This window comes from Scyliorhinus torazame, chromosome 18 (assembly GCF_047496885.1).
Source record: "Scyliorhinus torazame isolate Kashiwa2021f chromosome 18, sScyTor2.1, whole genome shotgun sequence".
Classification (NCBI taxonomy): Eukaryota; Metazoa; Chordata; class Chondrichthyes; order Carcharhiniformes; family Scyliorhinidae; genus Scyliorhinus; species Scyliorhinus torazame.
This window is the reverse complement of record NC_092724.1, coordinates 2,307,249-2,329,496: the sequence shown is the minus strand read 5'-3', so window position 1 is coordinate 2,329,496 and position 22,248 is coordinate 2,307,249. Positions and strand designations below refer to the sequence as shown.

General features: G+C 45.9%; 1 protein-coding gene across 3 annotated transcripts in view; it reads right to left on the bottom strand.

The window, feature by feature from the left end:
• LOC140394892 (rho GTPase-activating protein 45-like) overlaps window positions 1-22,248 on the bottom strand; it is a 267,986-nt gene that overhangs the window by 19,633 nt on the left and 226,105 nt on the right. For all 3 annotated transcript variants that reach the window (XM_072482050.1, XM_072482049.1, XM_072482051.1), the window contains 6 exons: window positions 16,322-16,485; window positions 10,535-10,639; window positions 7,266-7,364; window positions 5,775-5,938; window positions 1,400-1,588; window positions 59-196 (listed from right to left, as the gene is read on the bottom strand). In XM_072482050.1, the coding sequence (XP_072338151.1) occupies window positions 59-196; window positions 1,400-1,588; window positions 5,775-5,938; window positions 7,266-7,364; window positions 10,535-10,639; window positions 16,322-16,485 (859 nt within the window). The remainder of the gene's footprint in view (window positions 1-58; window positions 197-1,399; window positions 1,589-5,774; window positions 5,939-7,265; window positions 7,365-10,534; window positions 10,640-16,321; window positions 16,486-22,248) is intronic.

The following is a 22,248-nucleotide window of genomic DNA, read 5'->3' as shown; positions in this document are numbered from 1 at the left end:
ATTTGAAAAATTCCCGATCTAATGCGCCAGCTTTTTGAAATGAAGGGCATTATGTTACCTGCCGCAGGTATAGCTTGAGCACGTTGCTGATGTCATGCGGTGACGCTTGTGAGAGTTCAACCAGCTCCTTTCCATTCTCGAAAGCCTGGCACAGTTTCTCGACGCGGGTCTTTACACCGTTGACACGGTACATTCCCTGAAGATTCAAAACCAAAAAGATAAGAGGAGTGCCGAGGTTCTCTAGATGTGCAGGAACACAAGTTATCCTTAATCCCAATGCAGCAGGGAGCAGAAAGTGAAAGCTTGGAGATAAGGAGAAGGTGGGGGGCTGAGTGAAAGGACAAAGGGGGCGCGAGACAAGAATCGTCAGTCTCATTAATCGTAAAAATATCTTAAAGCCCTAGAATAACTAAGGGAGGAACGATTAATAAGTTAAGTGGAAATGCGCGTGGGTTGCTGTCTCCGCGCCAGCCCCGACGCAACATGACGAGAGACCTACAGGGGCCTGGCGCGGAGACGCATAGGCCCCCACTGGGATAAGCCCGCCCACCGATCGGTAGGCCCCGATTGTGGGCCAGGCCACCGTGGAGGCCCCCCCCCGCGTTGAGCCCCCCCAACCGATGCCACGTCGAACGCCGCGGTGCCATTGGCGCCGATTCTCCGGTTGCCGGAGCGGCATTGGGTGTTTCGCACCCCCCCCCCCCCCCCGCCGATTCTTGACCCGTCATCAGATTGCCTCCCCAACAGCGTCTCCCTATATGAGACCTCCCACCAGAGACCTTCCTCCCCTATTAGTCACCCCTGCCTGGAGGCGATAGAGCAGTCCAGACAGAAATCAGAAATATGAATAACCACTGCCTTTTCACTTACCTGTCCCTTACACCTGCTGCCTCAGACAAACATCTGGAAAACAGCAGCTGTTTGAAAGTCAAAACACATCACAAGGCATGAAACTCTCTCAGATCCTTTGATCTGCAAGGCTTGTGTTCACTTTCAAAGAGAAATTGCTTTTAGTAGGCTGCAATTGACATGGTAATAGCTTCCAGACAGCCTGGATTGTTTATTTTAATTTCACTTCATGTTTGAATGCATCTCAAGTACCCTGCTCTGATCCTAACACAATGTTTATAAACATCTAGGAGCTAAGCGCATTCACTTCCTCTTTTTCCCAGCAGCAAGTACTGAACGGCTTTTGGTCTAGTCAGGAGCTGACAATCATAGCTAGATGTTTATATGCAAAGATAACACGAGATTCTCTGCTGCATCGGGAACTTTGCTGTCGGTGTCGAATAATCCCCACTCTGTACTCTCTGTGTCGAACCATCTTTGAAATTGATATAATGTGGATGTTTCAGAATTGGTTTTCACTGTCGATTCCTGACTGCCGCGGTTTACTTACTTTCATACTCAAAGCCCTCTTCTCAATCTCGGAGATGCATGTCTTGATGATAAATGGGATTCCATCATAGCTGTCACGCGCAGCCTGGGCGAAATCTCTGCCAAACAGCTGAAGCTTCCGTTGTAACTTCTTGTGTCCACATTTGATTGCCAACGTCTCCAGACACTTCTTGTGACAAGCCAGGTTGCACTGCAGGATACATTACAACACAGTTAGTAACTGGAAATATTTACAATATATTCGCAGGAGGGGAATTAGCTTGCCGAACTCCCTTATCCTTTCATAGGATATGGCTATTGTTGACAAGGCCAGCATTAGTTGCCCATCCCCGGTTGCTCCTGAACTGAGGGGCTCGCTCGATCGATTCAGGTCGGGCGATAAGAGTCAACTACATTACTGTGAGTCTCCAGTCACATGTAGAACCATAGACTGGTTATGGTGCAGAAAGAGGCCATTCAGCCCATCCCGTCTGTGCCGGCCAAAAAAATAGAAAAAATAAACTAGCCGCTTATTTTAACACAGAAGTTCTGCTGCAGCTTTACAAAACCCTGGTTAGACTCCACTCGGAGTCACTGTGAGCAGTTCTGGGCACTGCACCGTAGGAAGGATATTTTGGCCTTGGAGGGAGTACAACAAGTTTACAGAAATGATACCTGAACTTTAGAGGTTAAGTTATGGGGCGATTATACAAATTAGACCTGTTTTCGCAAGAATTTAGAAGGTTAAGGGGTGAGCCGGTCGAAGTAATCAAGATATTAACTGGCAAAGACAGGGTAGAGATAAACTATTTCCACTGGTTGGAGATTCTAAAACTAGGCGGCAGAGTCTAAAAATTAGGGCCAGGCCGTTCAGGAGAGATGTTAGGAAGCACTTCTTCACTCAAAGGGTGGTCGAGGTTTGGAATTCTCTCCCACACACAGCAGGCGAAGCTGGATCAGTTGTTAATGTTAAATCTGAGATTGGCAGATTTTTGTTAAGCAAAGATATTGAGGGAAATGGACCAATATGGAGTTAGGTCACAGATCACCCATGATCTGATTGAATGACACAGCAGGATCGAGGGGCTGAATGGCCTACTCCGTTCCTATGTTTCTAATCCCATTTTTCAATACCTTGTCTGTAGCCTTGCAGTTTACAGAACTCCAGATTCAGATCCAGGTTGCTTTCAAATGAGTTAGAAACAGAAAAAAGGAGCTGGATGAGGCCATTCGGCCCTTTGAGCCTACCCCGCCATTCATTAGGATCATGGCTGGACACAATTCAATAGCTCGATCCTGCCTTCCCCCCATATCCATTGGTCCCCTTCGTCCTAACTGCTCCTTCTTCAAACTCCTTCGACAAAACATATATGTTTTGGCCTCAATAGTTGAATGTTTCAGCCTCGACCACCAACTTAGGGAGTGAATTCCAGATACCCACCACCCTCTGGGTGAAAAGGTTCTCCCTCATGTCCCCTCTAATCCTCCGACCAATTACCTTAATTCTATGCCCCCTCAGCTCGAGGGAAACAAGTCTTTCCTATCCACCCTGCCTCGGCCCCTCATCATTTTCTACACCTCAATTAGGTCGCCCCTTAGCCTCCCCTGTTTTAAGGAAAACATTCCTAGCCTCTCCAATCTCTCCTCATTGCTGCAATTTTCAAGCCCTGGTAACATTCTTGTAAATCTCCTCTGCACTCTCTCCACAGCAATGATGTCCTTCCCGTGATGTAATCCCAGAACTGTGCACAATACTCCAGCTATGGCCTAACCAGCGGCTTCTACAGTTCCATTATTGCATCGCTGCCCCTGCATTCAATACCTCATCCAATAAGGAAAAGCTTACCATAGACCTTCTTTACCTCCTTGTCATAACCACATCACCATCTATCCCGAATCCATATCTCACTTATTTTCATTAGAATTATCCTTGTGAAATTTCTGAATGAGGTATTATCAGATCACATATGCTATAATGTAAATTGTTACTGGTAATATTTCAGAATCTTAAGGGTAAGGTTTTTCTCTTTTTTCCAATGCACCTGAGGAATGCTCAAGTTCTGACGCACGAAGCGGGTGAAGCAGGGGTAGAGAGCCCCGATATCAGAGCTCTGCCTCCTGCATATTTCCGGGTTTGCCCTGTCTGGGCATCTGCAGCACACACCAAGAAAGAACAATCTTTTTTTTTTACAAATTTAGAGTACCCAATTCGTTTCTTTCCAATTAAGGGGCAATTTAGCGTGGCCAATCCACCTAGCCTGCACATCTTTAGGTTGTGGGGATGAGACTCACGCAGACACGGGGAGAATGTGCAAACCCCACAAGGACAGTGACCCGGGGCCGGGATCGAACCTGGGACCTTGGCGCCGTGAAGCGGCAGTGCAAACCACTGCACCACCATGCTGTCCACGTAAAGAACACTCATGATGATGAGGGGGGAATGGGAGCATCCAGCCCACCTACCTCATTTTCCTTCCTTTGTTCATCCTGAGGTGTGAAGAAGACCTCTCCACAGCCCCGCTGATTATAGAGTAACTGACAGCAAGGACCAGTGAACCCAGCTTTCGGCACAGTGGAACAGAGAGAGAGCCTTTCCTGAACAATGTACCGACTGTGAAGGTGAGTTTGTAATCTGATTCCGGTTCTGCAAGGGTGTTTTTACACTATTCATACGGAAAGTGATCAAGGTGTTTTTATAACTACAGACAGAGGAAATGATCGTGGCATCCTGTCACAAATCCTGCGAATGTCAATACTGACCATGCCCTGGACAATTTGCTACTTGAGTACATTTTTGCATAAAGTCCCACAACGCAAATTCTGGCTTTTCAATAGCCCTGAAGAGTAAGCAGTTCACTTTCTCAGACCGACGCTTTGCCTAGAGAGAGAAACAGCTGGCAATACTGAACTATTGTTCCTTGTCAGACAAAGGCAAGGAAGTGCAGAGATCTATTCACCTATCCAACTCAGAATCACACAATCTTTCCAGTGCAGAAAAAGACCATTTAGCCCATCGAGGAGTGGCACGATAGGACAATGGTTAGCACTGCTGCCTCACAGCCCCAGGCACCTGGGTTCCATTCCGGTCTTGGATGAATGTGTGGAGTCTGCATGTTCTCCCCGTGTCTGTGTGGGTTTCCTCCGGGTGCTCCGGTTTCATCCCATGGTCCAAAGATGTGCAGGTTAGGTGGATTGACCATGACAAATTGCCCCTTCGTGTCTAAAGGCTAGGTGGGGTTATGGGAATAGGGCGAAGGATGGGCCTGGGTAGGATGTTCTTTTGGAGGGTCGGTGCAGACTTGATGGGCAGAAAGGCCTCCTTTTCCATTGTAAGGGCTCCATGAGGGATTCTATGAGTCTGCACTGGCTCCCTAGAGCATTCTATTTAGTCCCACTCGTCTAACCTATCCCTGTAACCTTGCACATTCTCTCTTTTCAGGTAGCAATCCAATTCTCTTTTGAATACCTCGGGTGAAACTGCCTCCACCAGCCTCTCAGGAAGATTCCAAACCCCCCCCCGGGTGAAAAGATTTTCCTTACGTCACTTTTACTCCTTTGCCAATTATTTTGAGTCCGTGCCCTTTAGCTCTGAGGTTCTCGAGAGGGAACAATTTCTCACTATTGACCAGCAGGATCTTCAATACTTCAATCAAGTCTCCCCTCAGCCTTCTTTTTCTTAAAATTTAGAGTACCCAATTATTTTATTTTTTAAAATTAAGGAGCAATTTAGCGTGGCCAATCCACCTAACCTGCACATCTTTGGGTTGTGGGGGTGAAACCCACGCAGACACGGGGAGAATGTGCAAACTCCACACGGACAGTGACCCAGGGCCGGGATTCGAACCCGGGTCCTCAGCGCCGCAGTCCTAGTGCTAACCACTATATCACCGTGCTGCCCTTCCCCTCAGCCTTGTTACAAACTTTTAATGTTGGAAAGAAAGAAATTGCATTTATAATGTCTAATGTGCCTTTCAGTAAATCCCAAAAGGTTCTATATTAATGAATCACTTTGGAGAGTAGTAACTATGTCTATGTAAACTATCACTGTGGTAATTGATCAGCACCTTCCTCAAACACCAACAAGACAGGTGAGACAATTAATCTGATCATCGAACCCCTACAGTGCAGAAGGAGGCCATTCGGCCCATTGAGTCTGCACTGACCCTCTGAAAGAGAACCTACCCAGGCCTACTCCCCGCCCTATCCCCGCAACCCCACCTAACCTGCACATTTTTGGACGATGTGGGCCGGGGGAGGAATGTTTACTGAGACTTGAGAGACCTTTGAATAGTTCAAAGTGATCTTTAATATTTATCTGAGTGGACAGGTGAGACCTTTTTAAATATAACACTTTCCAGGAGCTACATTTAGCCTCCTCATTCCACCATGTTACTCACTTCCTCACACTCAGCCCCCTGGAAGTATACGTAGCTGTCACACTCTCGGCATTTTGAAGGCGTGCGAAGTTTCCTGAGGCGATGAGTTTGTGCAGCCTTTGATAGGCCCACGTTTTTGAAAGGGCCAGTGGACACGGCCATTTCCGGAGCGATACCATTGATGCCTGTTGGAAAATAAATCAACAAATTAAACAAATAGAGTCGGACAAATTTCTTTCAAAAGTCAAAACTGGTTGCTCTGTATTCGACTGGGCCATTACATCTTTATGTAAAATTGCTTCCGCAATGTAAATTTCAGTTGGGCCAATCCAAAATTTACGAGCAGTATTAACAATAAACTGGTATTATTGAGTTACACCAACTTCCTTGGGGTGTGCCAGTACATCTCAACTGCCCTCAAGTCTATAAATTGGGGAACATTAAACCATAAGACATAGGAGCATATTTCTCTCATCCCTTTCTCTTGCTTTCTCCCCATAACCCCTGATCCCCTTATTGATCAAGAATCTATCTATCTTTGCCTTCAAGACACTCAGTAATTTGGCCTCCACAGCCTTCTGCGGCAAAGAGTTCCACAGATTCACCCCCCTCTGGCTGAAGAAATTCCTCCTCATCTCTGTTTTAAAGGATCGTCCCTTTAGTCTGAGGCCTGTGCCCTCGGGTTCTAGATTTCCCTACTAGTGGAAACATCCTCTCCATGTTCACTCTATCTAGGCCTCTCCGAATTCTGTGAGTTTCAATAAGATTCCCCCTCATCCTTCTAAACTCCAACGAGTACAGACCCAGAGTCCTCAACCACTCCTCATATGACAAGCTCTTCATTCCAGGGATCATTCTTGTGAAACTCCTCTGGTTCCTTTCCAAGGGACACATCACAATGTTTTGAGCTGCCTGGTATGAGGCCATCCCCTGCTCCCCACTTCCCATCTCAGAGCTGGCACACACGCTCCCAAAACTGGTGGGGTGCCCAAAGTGGAGCCCAGGTGGTGTGGGTGCACACCAATGATACGGAGATCAGGGAGTCTCCCCCAACCATAATGAGGTCACGGAGGGGGGCCCTGGAGGGTCCCTCCTAGTATCTATTCCAGGACGTCAGTCCTATGGTTTTGGGGGCCATAATCTAACTCAACACTTCAGTAAAGTATTGGGAGATAATTCATTGTTGGAGCTGCTGTCTTTAGACAGTCACAATGGTTCACGTGGATGCTAATGTCACTGTTTTGATTTATAAAGGCAGAATATTTTTAAAAATAATTTAGAGTACCAAATTGTTTTATTCCAATTAAGGAGCAATTTAGCGTGGCCAATCCACCTACCCTGCACCTCTTTGGGTTGTGGGGGTTAAACCCATGCAGACACGGGGGGAATGCGCAAACTCCACACGGACAGTGACCCAGGGCCAGGATCGAACCTGGGACCTCGGCGCCGTGAGGCAGCAATAAAGGCAGAATATAACCTAAGATTCTTAGAAGCAGATTCCAGTTGACTTACTTTGCTCAAACTTTGCATTGCCATCTTTATCCTCTACATCCTCGCTGGATGATATGGCACCAGAAGAGGGAATTCTGGGTAACTTTTTGGAAAAATCACCTATGGATTGGGACATTGGAGATAAAACCTTGTTGATATAATTTGTTTAAAATCTTTTTGTCAAAAGCAACAGGTAACATATGCTGTTAAAAGTCTTGGAATTCAATCATTATAAAAGATCCTGATTGTTCATTCCCAGATACCTAGATGTTTGTGCACTTTGTGGTGGTTTCAAATAACTGAATCCCGTAGGTGAGAATATTTCAGTTGCTCGGCTATTGATGGTGCAGTAGACTATATGGACTTTATAATTTCCAATCTCTGATGTTCTACTTTGATTTGAAGTTTGAAGAGTGGTTTCAGCTGACTGATACGCTTTTTGAGCGTGGTACATTTTAATATCACACCTATCACACCTGTTTTGGGAGTTTGACATTCGCCCCCTGTCTGCCCAAAGTTAAAATCCCCCTCCTCAGAGTTTGTGTTTCTTTCTCCCACAGATGAAGCAACAGTGTCAGATGGTACAAACAATGAACATCATACTAACTCTGATGAACATCATACTAACTCTGCCTGGGGGAGACAGGCCCATGTAATCTGTAGCCAAACCCTATAGAAAACCAACTGACAGGTTTCACACCTGGAACAGTTGCTGTATGACACACGGAAACGTGAAGAGAGAGACAGGCAGAAACAGTTGCTGCTGTGAAGAACAGAGGAAAAGATATTTTGTATTAGCAACCAAGCAGGATGATGCTGAGATCGGTTCTTGTTCAAAGAAAAGGAACTTTTGGAGATTTAAGGAACTAGGAGTCACCTAAGTGAGCCTAAGTGGTGTACATCAGTTGGGGATTGGATTGGATTTGTTTATTGTCACGTGTACCGAGGTACAGTGAAAAGTATTTTTCTGCGAGCAGCTCAACAGATCATTAAGTACAGGAGAAGAAAAGGGAATAAAGAAAATACATAATAGGGTAACACAACATATACAATGTAACTACATAAGCACTGGCATCGGATGAAGCATACAGGGTGTAGTGTTAATGAGGTCAGTCCATAGGAGGGTCATTTAGGAGTCTGGTGACAGTGGGGAAGAAGCTGTTTTTGAGTCTGTTCGTGCGTGTTCTCAGGCTTCTGTATCTCCTGCCCGATGGAAGAAGTTGGAAGAGTGAGTAAGCCGGGTGGGAGGGATCTTTGATTATGCTACCCGCTTTCCCCAGGCAGCGGGAGGTGTAGATGGAGTCAATGGATGGGAGGCGGGTTCGTGTGATGGACTGGGCGGTGTTCGTGACTCTCTGAAGTTTCTTGCGGTCCTGGGCCGAGCAGTTGCCATACCAGGCTGTGATGCAGTCAGATAGGATGACGTTTGAGTGGAGTGATTTTTGAAGGACACTGGAAGACAGCAGCCTCTGGAAAGCTGGAAGGAATTTGGAACTTAATCTTTTAAGTCTACATATCTGCCGAAAGCTTGCCGCAAAATTAAAACATGTCATAAAGTTTATTTCAGCTGTGTTAATTAGCTAATGTGCAGTTATCTTTTCTTTAGTTTGGTGGTATTAGTTGCCTGCATATTTAGTCTATGTTGATTTTAGTTTCTTTTGTTACAGTAAAAATATTAAATTATGAGATTTTCTCCTGTGATTCTTTCCATTGGTCACTGTGAAATTTTTTTTTTTTTTAAGTTATTCGACCATACAGAACTCATAACACAGAATTTTTAAAATTTGTTCATAGAATGTGGGAGTCGCTGGGCCAGCATTTACTGCCCATCCCCGAGGGCATTTCAGAGTCAACCACATTGCTGTGGGTCTGGAGTCACATGTAGGCCAGACCGGGTAAGGACATTAGTGAACTAGATGATTTTTCACAACAATCGACAATGGTTTCATGATCACCTTTTAATTAATGAATTTGCATTAAATTCAAATTTCGCCATCTGCTGTGGCAGGATTCGAACCTGGGTCCTCAGAACATGACTCCGGGTCTCTGAATTACTAATCCAACAGCAATACCACTGCACCACTGCCTCCCCCAGGAAATGCAGAGTGGAGCAGCGGAAACGTGCTGGGCCCAGAACCCAGAGGTCGATGGATCAAACCCATTCTAGGGGCTGGTTTAGCACAGTGGGCTATATAGCTGGCTTGTAAAGCAGACCAAGGCCAGCAGCGTGGGTTCAATTCCCGTACCGGGCGCCTGAATGTGGCGACTAGGGGCTTTTCACAGTAATTTCATTGAAGCCTACTTGTGACAATAAACAATTTTCACTTTCATGCAATCTAATCCCCTACAATAGAATGTAGTAAACACAGCACATATTTAACTATCAGACCTCCGAGTTAGGTTGCCTGGAAAACCAACATTTTAATACAATTTGCATCCTAAAATATTTCTATTGTCCAGCATGTTATATTACACTTTGTGATAATTTTTCGTTATTCTTTGCTTTGTGATCCAGAATGGTCTCATGAGTTGATTATAAAGAAACCACTAATCTTTAACTTGAAGCAAAATCGATTTATTGAATAATGATTAAATTAAATAGAGTTTGCACACTCTACAGAGCTATAACTATTAATAAAGTACGGTTGAGTCTGTTAAACATTAATCTATAATCTAGAATTAACTAATGATGTCCTCGTACTATTTCTCTCTAATCTAAACTAGTCCTTGAGCTGTGATCAATACTTCTCCTCTGCTAACACTCAACTGACTACCCAAGATTTCCTGAGTTCTAATATTTATACTGGGAACTGGTGGTGCCCTCTAATGTTTGAATTACACTGAGATGTAATAATTACCCCTTCATTGGTATACCTATGTACATATCATTACACAGCTGACTCCGAGCTGGAGCAGCCAAACACTGAAATCCTATTGAGGCAGCCCAGGATTAAATTCCAAACTTTGGTATTTTCAAGTTTGGCCTCCTTCAGCAGCTGTGTTAGGTAAGATTTTGATGGACTCCAAGATGATGACGGAATGTGTTCTGGATCACTGGAGACCCCAGCAGGGGTCCTGTCCTGCACCATGAACACGTGCTCCTTTTGGACCCTTTTATGAACCGTTGAATGTATATGGCAACCTCTTGACAGAAAGCGAATAATGCGCTGGAAGGGGTCATGGCAAGTGGAGGTTACAGTAAAATTAACCCGATTACATAAACTCAGTCTACTTCTAAATCATTTCAATTCATTTTTAAAATGTTTTCTGTCCAAGTTTGGTAATCCTACCCGTTATAGACGAGGGTGACTCCAGTCCACTGCCTCCTCCTCCAACACTGTCTGTGTCACCCATGGTGCTGGGCCAGGATTTGTGAACCTGGTGTGTACGGGCTCCTGAAGGGAAGAATTGAGATGCTGATTCAAATCCATTTGTTAGAATTCTCGCACGCAGCAAATGTGTCCTTAGCTTTCACCTCCTGCTTTCTACTCTTTCAAATCCACTACATAAAGATACAAGAAAGCAATGAAGTTCACTTTTAAAATGATTAATTCAACCTGATAATTTCTGATTGTTACATTCTGCAGGTGATTACTCCTTCAATAAAAGTATTAACATGCTTCTCATGAACTGAACAATAAAAACCTGCTCTTCCAACTGTTTTGTAGAATAGGTATTAAAAAATATCTTCAAGGCCGGGATTGCAGGGTCGTCTTACTCGAAACCTTATGGGAACCCTCCTCAATGTGATTAATTCTCAATCCTTCCTGGACATCCATTTTCTCCATTCATTCAGTGTTTATTTGTGGAATAACCAATGTACTTAAATACATTTCCAAACAATTGTATAATCGCAATTTACAATTGCTTATGTACATTTTAAGTTCATAAATGTTTATTTAAACTAAATGCTTCACTGATATACACTTTAATTAATCATTCAACAGGAATGTTTCCAATCGATCTTGGCATGAAGTTACAAAGTCAGAATTCTGTTGAAGACCAACTTTGTTAAAGGCTCTTGAGCTGGAACGGGTTGCTGGATTGCTGTCTACTGTTAGCCGTCTTAGTTTTTAAATAAATTTAGAGTACCTAATTCATTTTTTCCAATAAGGGGCAATTTAGCGTGTTCAATCCACCTAGCCTGCACATCTTTGGGTTGTGGGGGTGAGACCCACGCAAACACGGGGAGAATGTGCAAACTCCACACGGACAGTGACCCAGAGCCGGGATCGAACCTGGGACCTCAGCGCCGTGAGGCAGCAATGCTAACCACTGCGCCACTGTGCTGCCCCCTAGCTGTCTTAGTTATAAGGACAGGCTCCAAGAGTTAAGGTGAATCACTGTAAGGTTTAGAGGGATTATGAATAGGTATTTACAATGTGGAACTGACTGATTTCAGCCCGGTTGTGGTAGATACATTGAACGCGATCTTCCGGGCTGGTTTGCACCGATTAGAAAATCCGTTATGGTCACTAATTCTCGCGCAGAGGGCCATACCTGGATTTGCACCAGCAGATCTCAGAATGAGATCTTCCTCGTTGGTGATGTAATCAGTGAGGGCATGAACCTCATTGCCATCAATTAGAATGAATTTAAATAACGCTGTATCTTCCGCGAAGTCCTGATGGTGCCCCCCCCCCCCCCCCCCCCCCGACGCCGCTGGCATGGTGTCAAGCTGGCAGGGATGACTACTGATCTCCAGCAGTTGGGATGACCACGCTGGGGCTATGGAGGCAGTGTTGTCCCCGGGTAGTCAGGGACATGGCAGGACAGTGCCCTGGTGCTGCCCCATGGCAGTGGCAGGGGATGGGGCCATGGTGGCACTGCCAAGGGGCGTGGGGGGTGGGATTGCCGCCGGCGATGGAATGGGGTGGGGAGGGGTGGAGAGATTGCTGCCGTTGATGGATGGATGGGGAGGCACGGGGAGGTTGCCCGAGCGAGATCTTGTTTCCCGCTTTACCCGCCCATAGCAGGTGATGTGACAAAGTTCCTGTCCAGAAAGGTCGGGAAACTCATTTCAACATATTTCAGTATATTTATATATCATTGCAGGGTTTATTACCCACATGATCCCCTTCACTGAATATTCATACTTTAACGGTGGGATGTCACCTCGGTGATGTTTACAACAGATGTATAAAAGCGGAAATTGGCCACGGCGAAGCCGCTGGGCTGGGGCGTCACGTATAGCCCCGGGAGAGGGGGGACATGCACTGCCCCCGGCACTGAGAACCCCCGGGTTCTGCCGGTTCAACATCTGACACTCTTCCAGATTTGGGGAAAATTTCCACCCCTTATTTTTCAAGTCTGTTGGTTCAAGGAGAATCCAAGCTGGAATCTCAAAAGGCAAACAAGGTTGTGTATTCCATCCTCAAGCTAAGAGGTCCACAGTCAATTACAAAGATATTGACTAATTGCCTGACGACGCATCTCCCTGCCTTTATATGTTTTGCATACTTCAATATATTACAGCTCCCCATGATCATCAGCCGCATATCATCTGACATAAGGTTCAAGACAGGATATCTCAGAATTATAGGTCCACAACAGCTCTGTCACGTCATGGGTTAATTCAATTGATGTCCATCTGCAGAACTCCCATTTTTGCAATGTGTACAACCGTCTCAGAGCTGGACTTTTGACACGGTTGCTGGGGTCAGGGGGTGGGGGGGGGGGGGGCAGATAGTTTTCCATGCTTTCTATTTATAGATTAAATAAAAATGCATTCTTTCTGCCAATGTTCCCTCTGGTAACTGCAACTTCAGCAAGATGGCCTTTGAAGTTACTGCTGGGAACATGGTGATCCCTGTTCTGACTGCTTTCCCTTCTCAAACATCACAAAGTTAGCTCAACACTTTCTCACAAAGAAGAATATCTTAGTATCTGACTAATAACATCAGCATAAATTATTTAATTTGATTGATAGATTTGTACAATCATAAACATCAAGGGATACGGGGACAGTGCAGGAGGTGGAACATCAAGCGACACGGTGGCGCAGTGGTTAGCACTGCTGCCTCACGGCGTCACTGTCCATGTGGAGTTTGCACATTCTCCCCATGCGTGTGTGGGCCTCACCCCCACAACCCAAAGATGTGCCGGGTAGGTCGATTGGCCACGCTAAATTGTCCCTTAATTGGAAAAAAAAAGAATTGGGTACTCTAAATTTATTTTTTAAAAAGGAAGTAGATCGAGCAGGATTCCACTGAAGGTCAATGGGCTGAATGGCTTACTCCTGTTTCTAATGTTCTTCTGTTCTTTGCTGAAAGGTAATGAACTGCATTTGATTGCTAAAAGCAGGCAAAGTTGTAAACCAAGGCTTTAGATTTGGAAAAGCTGAGCATATATTTACAAATGGTCAGTTGTGCAATCTTCCCTTTTCAATGCAAGATGATACACAGACTGTACAGGACCACAAGCACAAAGCACATCTATAAAATGCCATTTTGCCCTGGTTAATGCAGGGGATGTAAGATTTCACACCATAAGCTGCTAACTAAATGGGTTGGAGCACAGTGGGTGCAACTCAGCACACTTCAAACCTGCACTTTGCTAGTTTATTTGGCCTGGGGGAGTCTTTCCTGACTTACTGATTTCCTCCTGGTGCGCAGGAATGGCTGACCGCAAACTGGGGCGCAATTCCAATCGGCAGCCCCGATCTTCCATTCCCCCCCCCCCCACGTTTCAGGTGAAGAGTGAATAAACCAGCAGTGGTTGCTTAGCAACTGAGGCCTTGAAAGATTGAGGAGTTTTAGTTTAGCTAATTTGATTGCAGTTGGAGATAGGTAGTGAGAGAGAAGGCAGCTCTCACAGCTCTGCTAGAAGGAGTTGGTTTTAGAAGGCTAAAGAGGGATCATCTCGCCCAGACTTGCTAGAAGAAAAGCCATACCATGGAGTAATGGTTAAGAAAACAGATGCCGGATGTCTAAAGTCCAACTAGTTAAAGAAACTACAGAAACGAAGTGATGTTTCCAAGAAGTGAAGCAGCATGGTAGCACAATGGTTAGCACTGTTGCTTCACAGCTACAGGGTCCCAGGTTCGATTTTCGGCTTGGGTCACTGTCGGTGCGGAGTCTGCACGTTCTCCCCGTGTCTGCGTGGGTTTCCTCCGGGTGCTCCAGTTTTCTCCCACAGTCCAAAGATGTGCAGGTTAGGTGGATTGGCCATGCTAAATTGCCCTTCGTGTCCAAAAAGGTTGGGTGGGGTTACTGGGTTACAGGAATAGGGTGGAGGTGTGGGCTTGGGTAGGGTGCCCTTTCCAAGAGCCGGTACAGACTAGATGGGCTGAATGGCCTCCTTCTGTACTGTAAATTCGATGAGAAGTCTGGAGTTTATAGAGCAGAGGAAACTGTGCACCAGATTAGATTATTGTTCGGTAAAGTCACAGAGAGTTGAAAAGGCATTGGATCGTGAGCGGCCAGAAAGAAATCTGCAGTAGTGCTCGGAGTTGTGAGAAGTTACTAAAGTTTGGGAGACATTATTTGCAATAATTGTGGAAATTGGTGGCTGGACCTCGGAGTTTGTGTAAAAGCCTTTAAGCCAAACGAAACTGAAAGGAGAGGTGCAAATAAAAGTGAAACCTTGAAGGAAGCAGCGGAGGGAAAGCATAATTTAAAAGACGATTCAAAAGTGTGACTTTTGAAAGTAGAATTAGAAATCACTCGGAGTTCAGTGAGACAGGGTGGCCCACGGTATAAGAATGATCTGGGGGGATTTTGAGGAGAAATCCACAGACATTCACTTGGGTTTAGAGAGGAGTGTATCTGACCACAGTCATCCTGTGTGCTGCAAAGGGAGCTTGTGTGTTAATGAGACCATTGTAGTTAAAGATGTACATTGTAATCTGTGTTATTCATAAAATTTGTGTGTAATTGTTAAACTAAGTGGGAGTAAAGGAGTCTTGCATCAGAATCCATTTTGTTTGGGCGGCATGATGGCGCAATGGTTAGCACTGCAGTCTCACGGCGCCGAGGTCGCAGGTTCGCTCCCGGCTCCGGGTCACTGTCCATGTGGAGTTTGCACATTCTCCCCAAGTCTGTGTGGGTTTCGCCCCCACAACCCAAGGATGCGCAGGGTAGGTGGATTGGCCACGCTAAATTGACCCCCGATTGGATAAAATGAATTGGGTACTCTAAATTTACTTTAAAAAAAGATACTCCATTTTTTTTCATGTTTAATACATGTTTCTTTCCTTGTTGTAAAACTAACTAGTGGCCCTGTAAATCTGTTCCTCCACGTCTTATTTAAAAAAAGCAAACGTTACGGTCTTTTTACCAGGGATTCACTCTGGGATCTTCCCGCCCAGTTATTTTTTAATTTTTAAAAATAAATTTAGAGTACCCAATTATTTTTTCCAATTAAGGGGCAATTTAGCATGGCCAATCCACCTACCCTGCACATCTTTTGAGTTCTGGGGTTGAAACCCACGGCGAGAATGTGCAAACTCCACACGGACAGTGACACAGGACCGGGATTTGATTCCAGGTCCGCAGTGCCACAGGCAGCAGTGCTAACCACTGTGCTGCCCTCTTCCCGCCCAGTTATAACATCAACAGGCATCGTAACGACACAAGGACAGGGCAAGGAGGCAGGTCACAATCTAGCTGAGCTCAACCAGGAACTGAACTCCTGCTGTTGGTATAATTCAGAACCACACACTAGCCATTTAGCCAACTGAGCTAAGCATCCCTATCAGAGTTAATATTGTAGTTAAACTAAAATCCTTTCCCACCTCATTAAGTTTAAGATATGCTAATCAGTTAGCAACCAACACAAACAACTAAACTGCTGTGAACTTTCTGTGAACTTAAAGGAACATGCCCCTTTCTGATTTTTTTCTCTTCAGAGTAAATCTTGCTTTGCATTACTCAGCTAGAGGTCGTTCTATTTGTTTAATAAAAATGTAATCCTAAAATCAAACATGAACATAAACTAAACACTTATATTATTTCCACAATTTGGATTGCTGACTTACACTTTTTAATCAGACATGATGTGAAGGGTTAGGGACGACCTTTATTTTGATACATTTCCCCCCATATGATTGCAGAATACGACAGAACATTACGATTTACCTCGTCTCTCAGTGGCAGCTCCACCTCGTGCCTCCTTCTGAGTCGACCCTACGTCTGGACTGCCCGGCTCATCCACCGAGGACTGTGACTGCACCTCATTCGCAGTGTTGGAAGCAAAGTCGTTAGAATTGAAACTATTCTTACGTGCCCTCCCGTGGGGAGACCTGGAAAATGAGAAATATCAGATTAAATTAAAATCGGATATACCTTTAGATTGATGGAGTGAAATCCTTTACAGAAGGAAATCTGACAGTAACTACAAAAGATACATTTAACTAAATGGGAACAGAGTCCAATAGTGAGCGCGTTTAGTGACGTGTTTCCGGGCGCTCGCAGCGGCGAGAAACACAACTCATAAAACGCGACTCGTGTTGTATAAAGGGCCTTAACGGGGACCAGGTGGCCGAGGTCACGCACAGCCCCGTTTTGTACAGTGAGGATCTCCGCTCGCCGGAACTCCCCAGTGTAGCGAGAGATCGGGATGCCATTTTCAAATAGCGCCCTGATGCCCAAGGGCCCTAAAAGCCGCGCCCAGTCCCCCAAGCACTATGGGAGGAACCTCGCCCCCACCCCAACACCTATGCTGGGCACCCCTGGCCCGACCGCACCCAAACAAAAAATGTCAGCTTGGCACTGCCAGGTCACCACCCTGCCCAGAAGGCATGTACCTGGGGGCCTCTGATCCCCTGGGAGACCCCTACAAGTGCCGTTCCATCTAGTCTCCGCTTGTGGAGACCAGCACTGAACAGTTCTCACCCGAGGTCTCCGAGGCGAGGGAGATTGATCCCAACGCCTCGGGTAACTCAGGAATCTGATCAGTAAAGTGAGTCTTGCTGTCTCATTCTAATTTGTAGATTTACTAAACAGTGATCCCGCCCACAATGGGCGGAATTTACATCATAACGTCGCGCACGATCGTGTTCGATCTCGCCCACAATCTCAGCACTGCACTAAATTGTCATCCTAGATTACATGCACTCATGGGATTTTAACCCAAACTACTAATATTGCTAAACTATGGGGGATTTAACAGGACAGAAATAGAATCCCATTTCGGGCGCGTTCAGCGGGATATTTCTTGGAAGCTGCTATTTAATGGCACTTTGCCGTTTTTTCAGCCTCTGTGGGGGATGCGGGCAATGCCCCATCGAGATCACACTTAACATCACTTCCTGCACTGAGAAAGCCAGCTCGCCGGTGTAGGAAGAGTATTCACGGATTGGGACCATTCTGAAAGGCCACCCTGATCTTTCGACCCCTCTCAGCCACCCCACCGCAGCCTCTGGACCCCCCAACTCCACCCGCCCTATCTCTTATGGCGTCCTCGAGCACCCCTTCACCCTACCTCTGATTGGAAAGGCACCCCGGCGTCCAATCCTTGGAACGGGCAACCTGGCACCCAGGCACCTTGGCACTGCCAACCTGCCATCATGGCAGTGCAACCTGAGCATCCTGGCAGTGCTAAAGTGCCCAGGTGCCAGTGGGACTCGCAGGTTACCTGCCCAGAGCCTGCCCATCCCGGGTTCTCTAACGGCCTGGGAGACAGCGCGGGTGCGTTACGCTTGGTCCACCTCTGTGGAAATCAGTGTTTGCCATGGCGAGGTCTCCCAGGCAACGTTGTCAGTTCCTGGGCCCCGGGAGAATACAGCACAGACATGTTTAAGTGAGGCTAATGTATCATTTAGATATATTAATCTGGATCTTGCACAGCGAAGGCGAGATCCAGATCGCGACATCTCGCGAGATTTCGTTAAATCTTGCGAGGCATTTCGAGCATCGTGAATCTCGTGCGATTAAACGGCCTCGTCATGTCACCAAAGTGGGCGCGACGAGGTCATAAAATCGTGATCATGGCTTCTGTCAATGCCACACATTTCACAGAATTAACAGTGCAGAAGGAGGCCATTCGGCCCATCAAGTCTGCACCGGCACTCTGAAAGAGCACCCTACCCAAGGCCACACCTCTATCTGATCCCCATAACCCAGTAACCCCAGCCAACACTAAGGGCAATTTATCATGGCCAATCCACCTAACCTGCACATCTTTGGACTGTGGGAGGAAACCGGAGCACCCGGAGGAAACCCACGCACACACGGGGAGAATGTGCAGACTCCGCACAGACAGTGACCCAAGCCGGAATTGAACCTGGGACCCTGGAGCTGTTAAGCAATTGTGCTAACGACCATGCTACCGTGCTGCCCTATATTTATTATATTCTACATGTTTCAGATTCACCAGCATAGCACAGTGGGCTAAATAGCTGGCTTGCAATGCAGAACAAGGCCAGCAGTGTGGGTTCAATTCCTGTACCGGCCTCCCTGAACAGGTGCCGGAATGTGGCGACTAGGGGCTTGTCACGGTGACTCCATTTAAGCCTACTTGTGACAATAAGCTATTATATTATTATGTATGTGACTTCAGTTCTGCCCACACCCCGAGGCCACTTACTCTCACCTCACTTCTGAAATTCAGTTTTTATCTATGTTTGAACCATGCAGTCCAGAAATGAGTGGGCCAGGCGGAACCCAAACTCAGCAACGGTGAGCAGGTTGTTGGAAAGTAAGTGCTGCTTGATAGCACGATTGACAACACCTCCCTTTGGGGCAGCACGGTAGCCTTGTGGGTAGCACAATTGCTTCACAACGCCAGGATCCCAGGTTCGATTCCCGGCTTGGGTCACTGTCTGTGCGGAGTCTGCACGTTCTCCCCGTGTCTGCGTGGGTTTACTCCGGGTGCTCCGGTTTCCTCCCACAGTCCAAAGATGTGCAGGGTAGGTGGATTGGCCATGATAAATTGCCCTTAGTGTCCAAAATTGCCCTTAGTGGTGGGTGGGGTTACTGGGTTATGGGGATCGGATAGAGGTGTGGCCTTGGGTAGGGTGCTCTTTCCAAGAGCCGGTGCAGACTCGATGGGCTGAATGGCCTCCTTCTGCACTGTAAATTCTATGTTCTATGTTTGTTCCTTCACTTTTCTGATGATTGCGAGTGGTCTGATGGAGCAGTAATTGGCCAGGTTCAATTTGTCCCGCTTTCTGTAGATAGGGCATACCTGGCAATTATCCATGTTGTTGGATAGATGCCAGCTGTTCTAGTCGTATGGAACAGCTTGGCTCGGGGCTCAACTAGTTCTGGAATGCATGATTTTAGTAAAACTGCTGGGATGTTATCAGGGCCCACGGCCTTTGCTGCAATCAGTGCGTTCAGCGATTTCTTGAGGTCATGTGGAGTTGGCTAACAGCTGGCATCTGTGAACACTTTGCTTTTTGTACTGATTCGTCACATCACAACAAAAACACAAAGGAACACTCCAAACTGCCCTAAAACATAGCTCAATCTATGAAGAGTTCAGAGATTTTTATTGGAAAAAGGATGCAAAGATGCATCACCTCATTACCAATGTAAGTCTTCACCTATTATCATAAAGATTGCTTTTCATATCATAGGCTACACCTTACTGTTCAGCAGTGAACAATTTTATTGTAGAAATGCTTAACATCAGGGCAGCACGGTGGCACAGTGGTTAGCACTGCTGCCTCACGCACCGAGGACCCGGGTTCGATCCTGGCCCCAGGTCACTGTCCGTGTGGAGTTTGCACATTCTCCCCATGTCTGGGCGGGTCTCACCCCCACAACCCAAAGATGTGCAGGGTAGGTGGATTGGCCGCGCTAAATTGTCCCTTAATAGGAAAAATTGAAAAGCAAAGAAATGCTGAACATGTTCTCACCAAAATCCTCTCTCAGATTTCATAAAATTATTTCAGACATGTCAATCCCTCGGTTGAATTAATGGACAGAGGAATGGGAGTCAGATGTATAAAGCACTTACAGTATAGCCAGTTCTCAGCTATCTTTTGAATCATGCAGGTATTGGAATGTTGATAGGCACAAACGATTATGGGCATTGTATACAGAGTGTTTATTTTCACTGCCTTTTACAACTTAGAAAGTAATCTAAATGACAGAGAATGTCAATAATCCATTCTCATTAAAGGCTCTGCTTCCCTATTTGAAAGATAAAGAAGCTACAAATAACGTTTATGAATCTACAAATATTTACATTTCTTTCAAACGTGCCAAGAGTGAAGCCATTCCAAAGGAGAGGTTCTTTGATTATAAAAACATAACGGCCAGCTATTACAGAACCTGGAGAAGCTATCCTCCAATCACTGCAAGGAGGCACAGAGCAGCAATCGAATTTCATTCATTTATCTTCCATAAGACCATAAGACATAGGAGCAGAATTAGGCCACTCGGCCCATCGAGTCTGCTCCCCATTCTTCTTCCTTCTCCCCATTATCCCTGATCCCTTATTAATCAAAAACTGATCTATCTCTGTCTTAAAGACACTCAGTGATTTGGCCTCCACAGCCTTCTGCGGCAAAGAGTTCCACAGATTCACCACCCTCTGGCTGAAGAAATTCTTCCTCGTCTCTGTTTTAAAGGAGCGTCCCTTCAGTCTGAGATTCGTGTCCTCTGGTTCTAGTTTTTCTTGCAAGTGGAAACATCCTCTCCACGTCCACTCTATCCAGGCCTCGCAGAGGGGCTGGTTTAGCACACTGGGCTAAATCTCTGGCTTTTAAAGCAGACCAAGCAGGCCAGCAGCACGGTTCAATTCCCGTACCAACCTCCCCGAACAGGTGGCGGAATTTGGCGACTAGGGGCTTTTCACAGTAACTTCATTGAAGCCTACCTAAACTGGGCGGCATGGACTGGTTGGGCCGAAGGGCCTGTTTCCATGCTGTAAACTTCTATGATTCTTCTACTTGTGACAATAAGCGATTTTCATTTTCAGTATCCTGTAAGTTTCAATAAGATCCCCCCTCATCCTTCTAAACTCCAACGAATACTGACCCAGAGCACTCAACCATTCCTCATACGCAAGCTCTTCATTCCAGGGATCATTCTTATGAACCTCCTCTGGACCCTTTCCAAGGCCAGCACATCCTTCCTTAAATATGGGACCCAAAACTGCTCACAGTTCAGTTTTCCTCTTTCTCAGGGGTAGTGCTAATTTTTATCCAGGTAGTTTGATTGAGGTCATTCATGGATAGGGTCCAAGCCGGTTCCTCGGGCAGAAACCAAGACATAGAGCTTTTCTTTATTGAGAGAGTTTATTCACTTGGGCAGTCTCACAGCTCTCCACCCACTCAGCCAGTGTCCCAGGTATCCCCTATTTATATGTGTTCAATGAATACCCCTCACCTGGTCCTCTTGAACGTAACAATGTAATTAACAAACCTTAACAATGAAATGAAAATTGCTTCTTGTCACAAGTAGGCTTCAATGAAGTTACTGTGAAAATCCCCTAGTCGCCACATTCCGGCGCCTGTTTGGGGAGGCTGGTACGGGAATTGAACCGTGCTGCTGGCCTACGTTGGTCTGCTTTAAAAGTCAGCTATTTAGCCCAGTGTGCTAAACCAGCCCCTGTAATTTGACAATGCATTAACAATGGAGAAGATCGAGAGATACAACATTCTCATGATGCATTTGGGTCATAACACATTGTACCAATAGGTTTTCACTAATCTACATTAGAAAAGTTGTTTTTCCACTTTTTCCTGACTTTGATGTTCCTATAGTGTGTTTCACCTGCTGTATATTAATACTCAACCATAAGTTTAAGGGTGTGTAGTTGGTAACATTCTCACCTCTGAGTCAGAGGGACAAGATTTAAATTCCACTGCAGAGACTGGAGTACAAAATGTATGCTGCCGTTCAGCTCGGTACTGAGGGTGGTGCTGCCCTGCTGGCAATGGCACCTTTCAGGTGAGACATTAAACTGTCTGCCCTCTCAACTGGACAAGAAAATTCCCAAGTACTATTTCATCGAACAGCAAGGGAGTTCACGGCAGTCTGCTGCTTTACATTCACTGGGGCTATGTGCAAAGTTGCTGCAGTGGTTCCGAGTTAACATCAGTGACAATGGT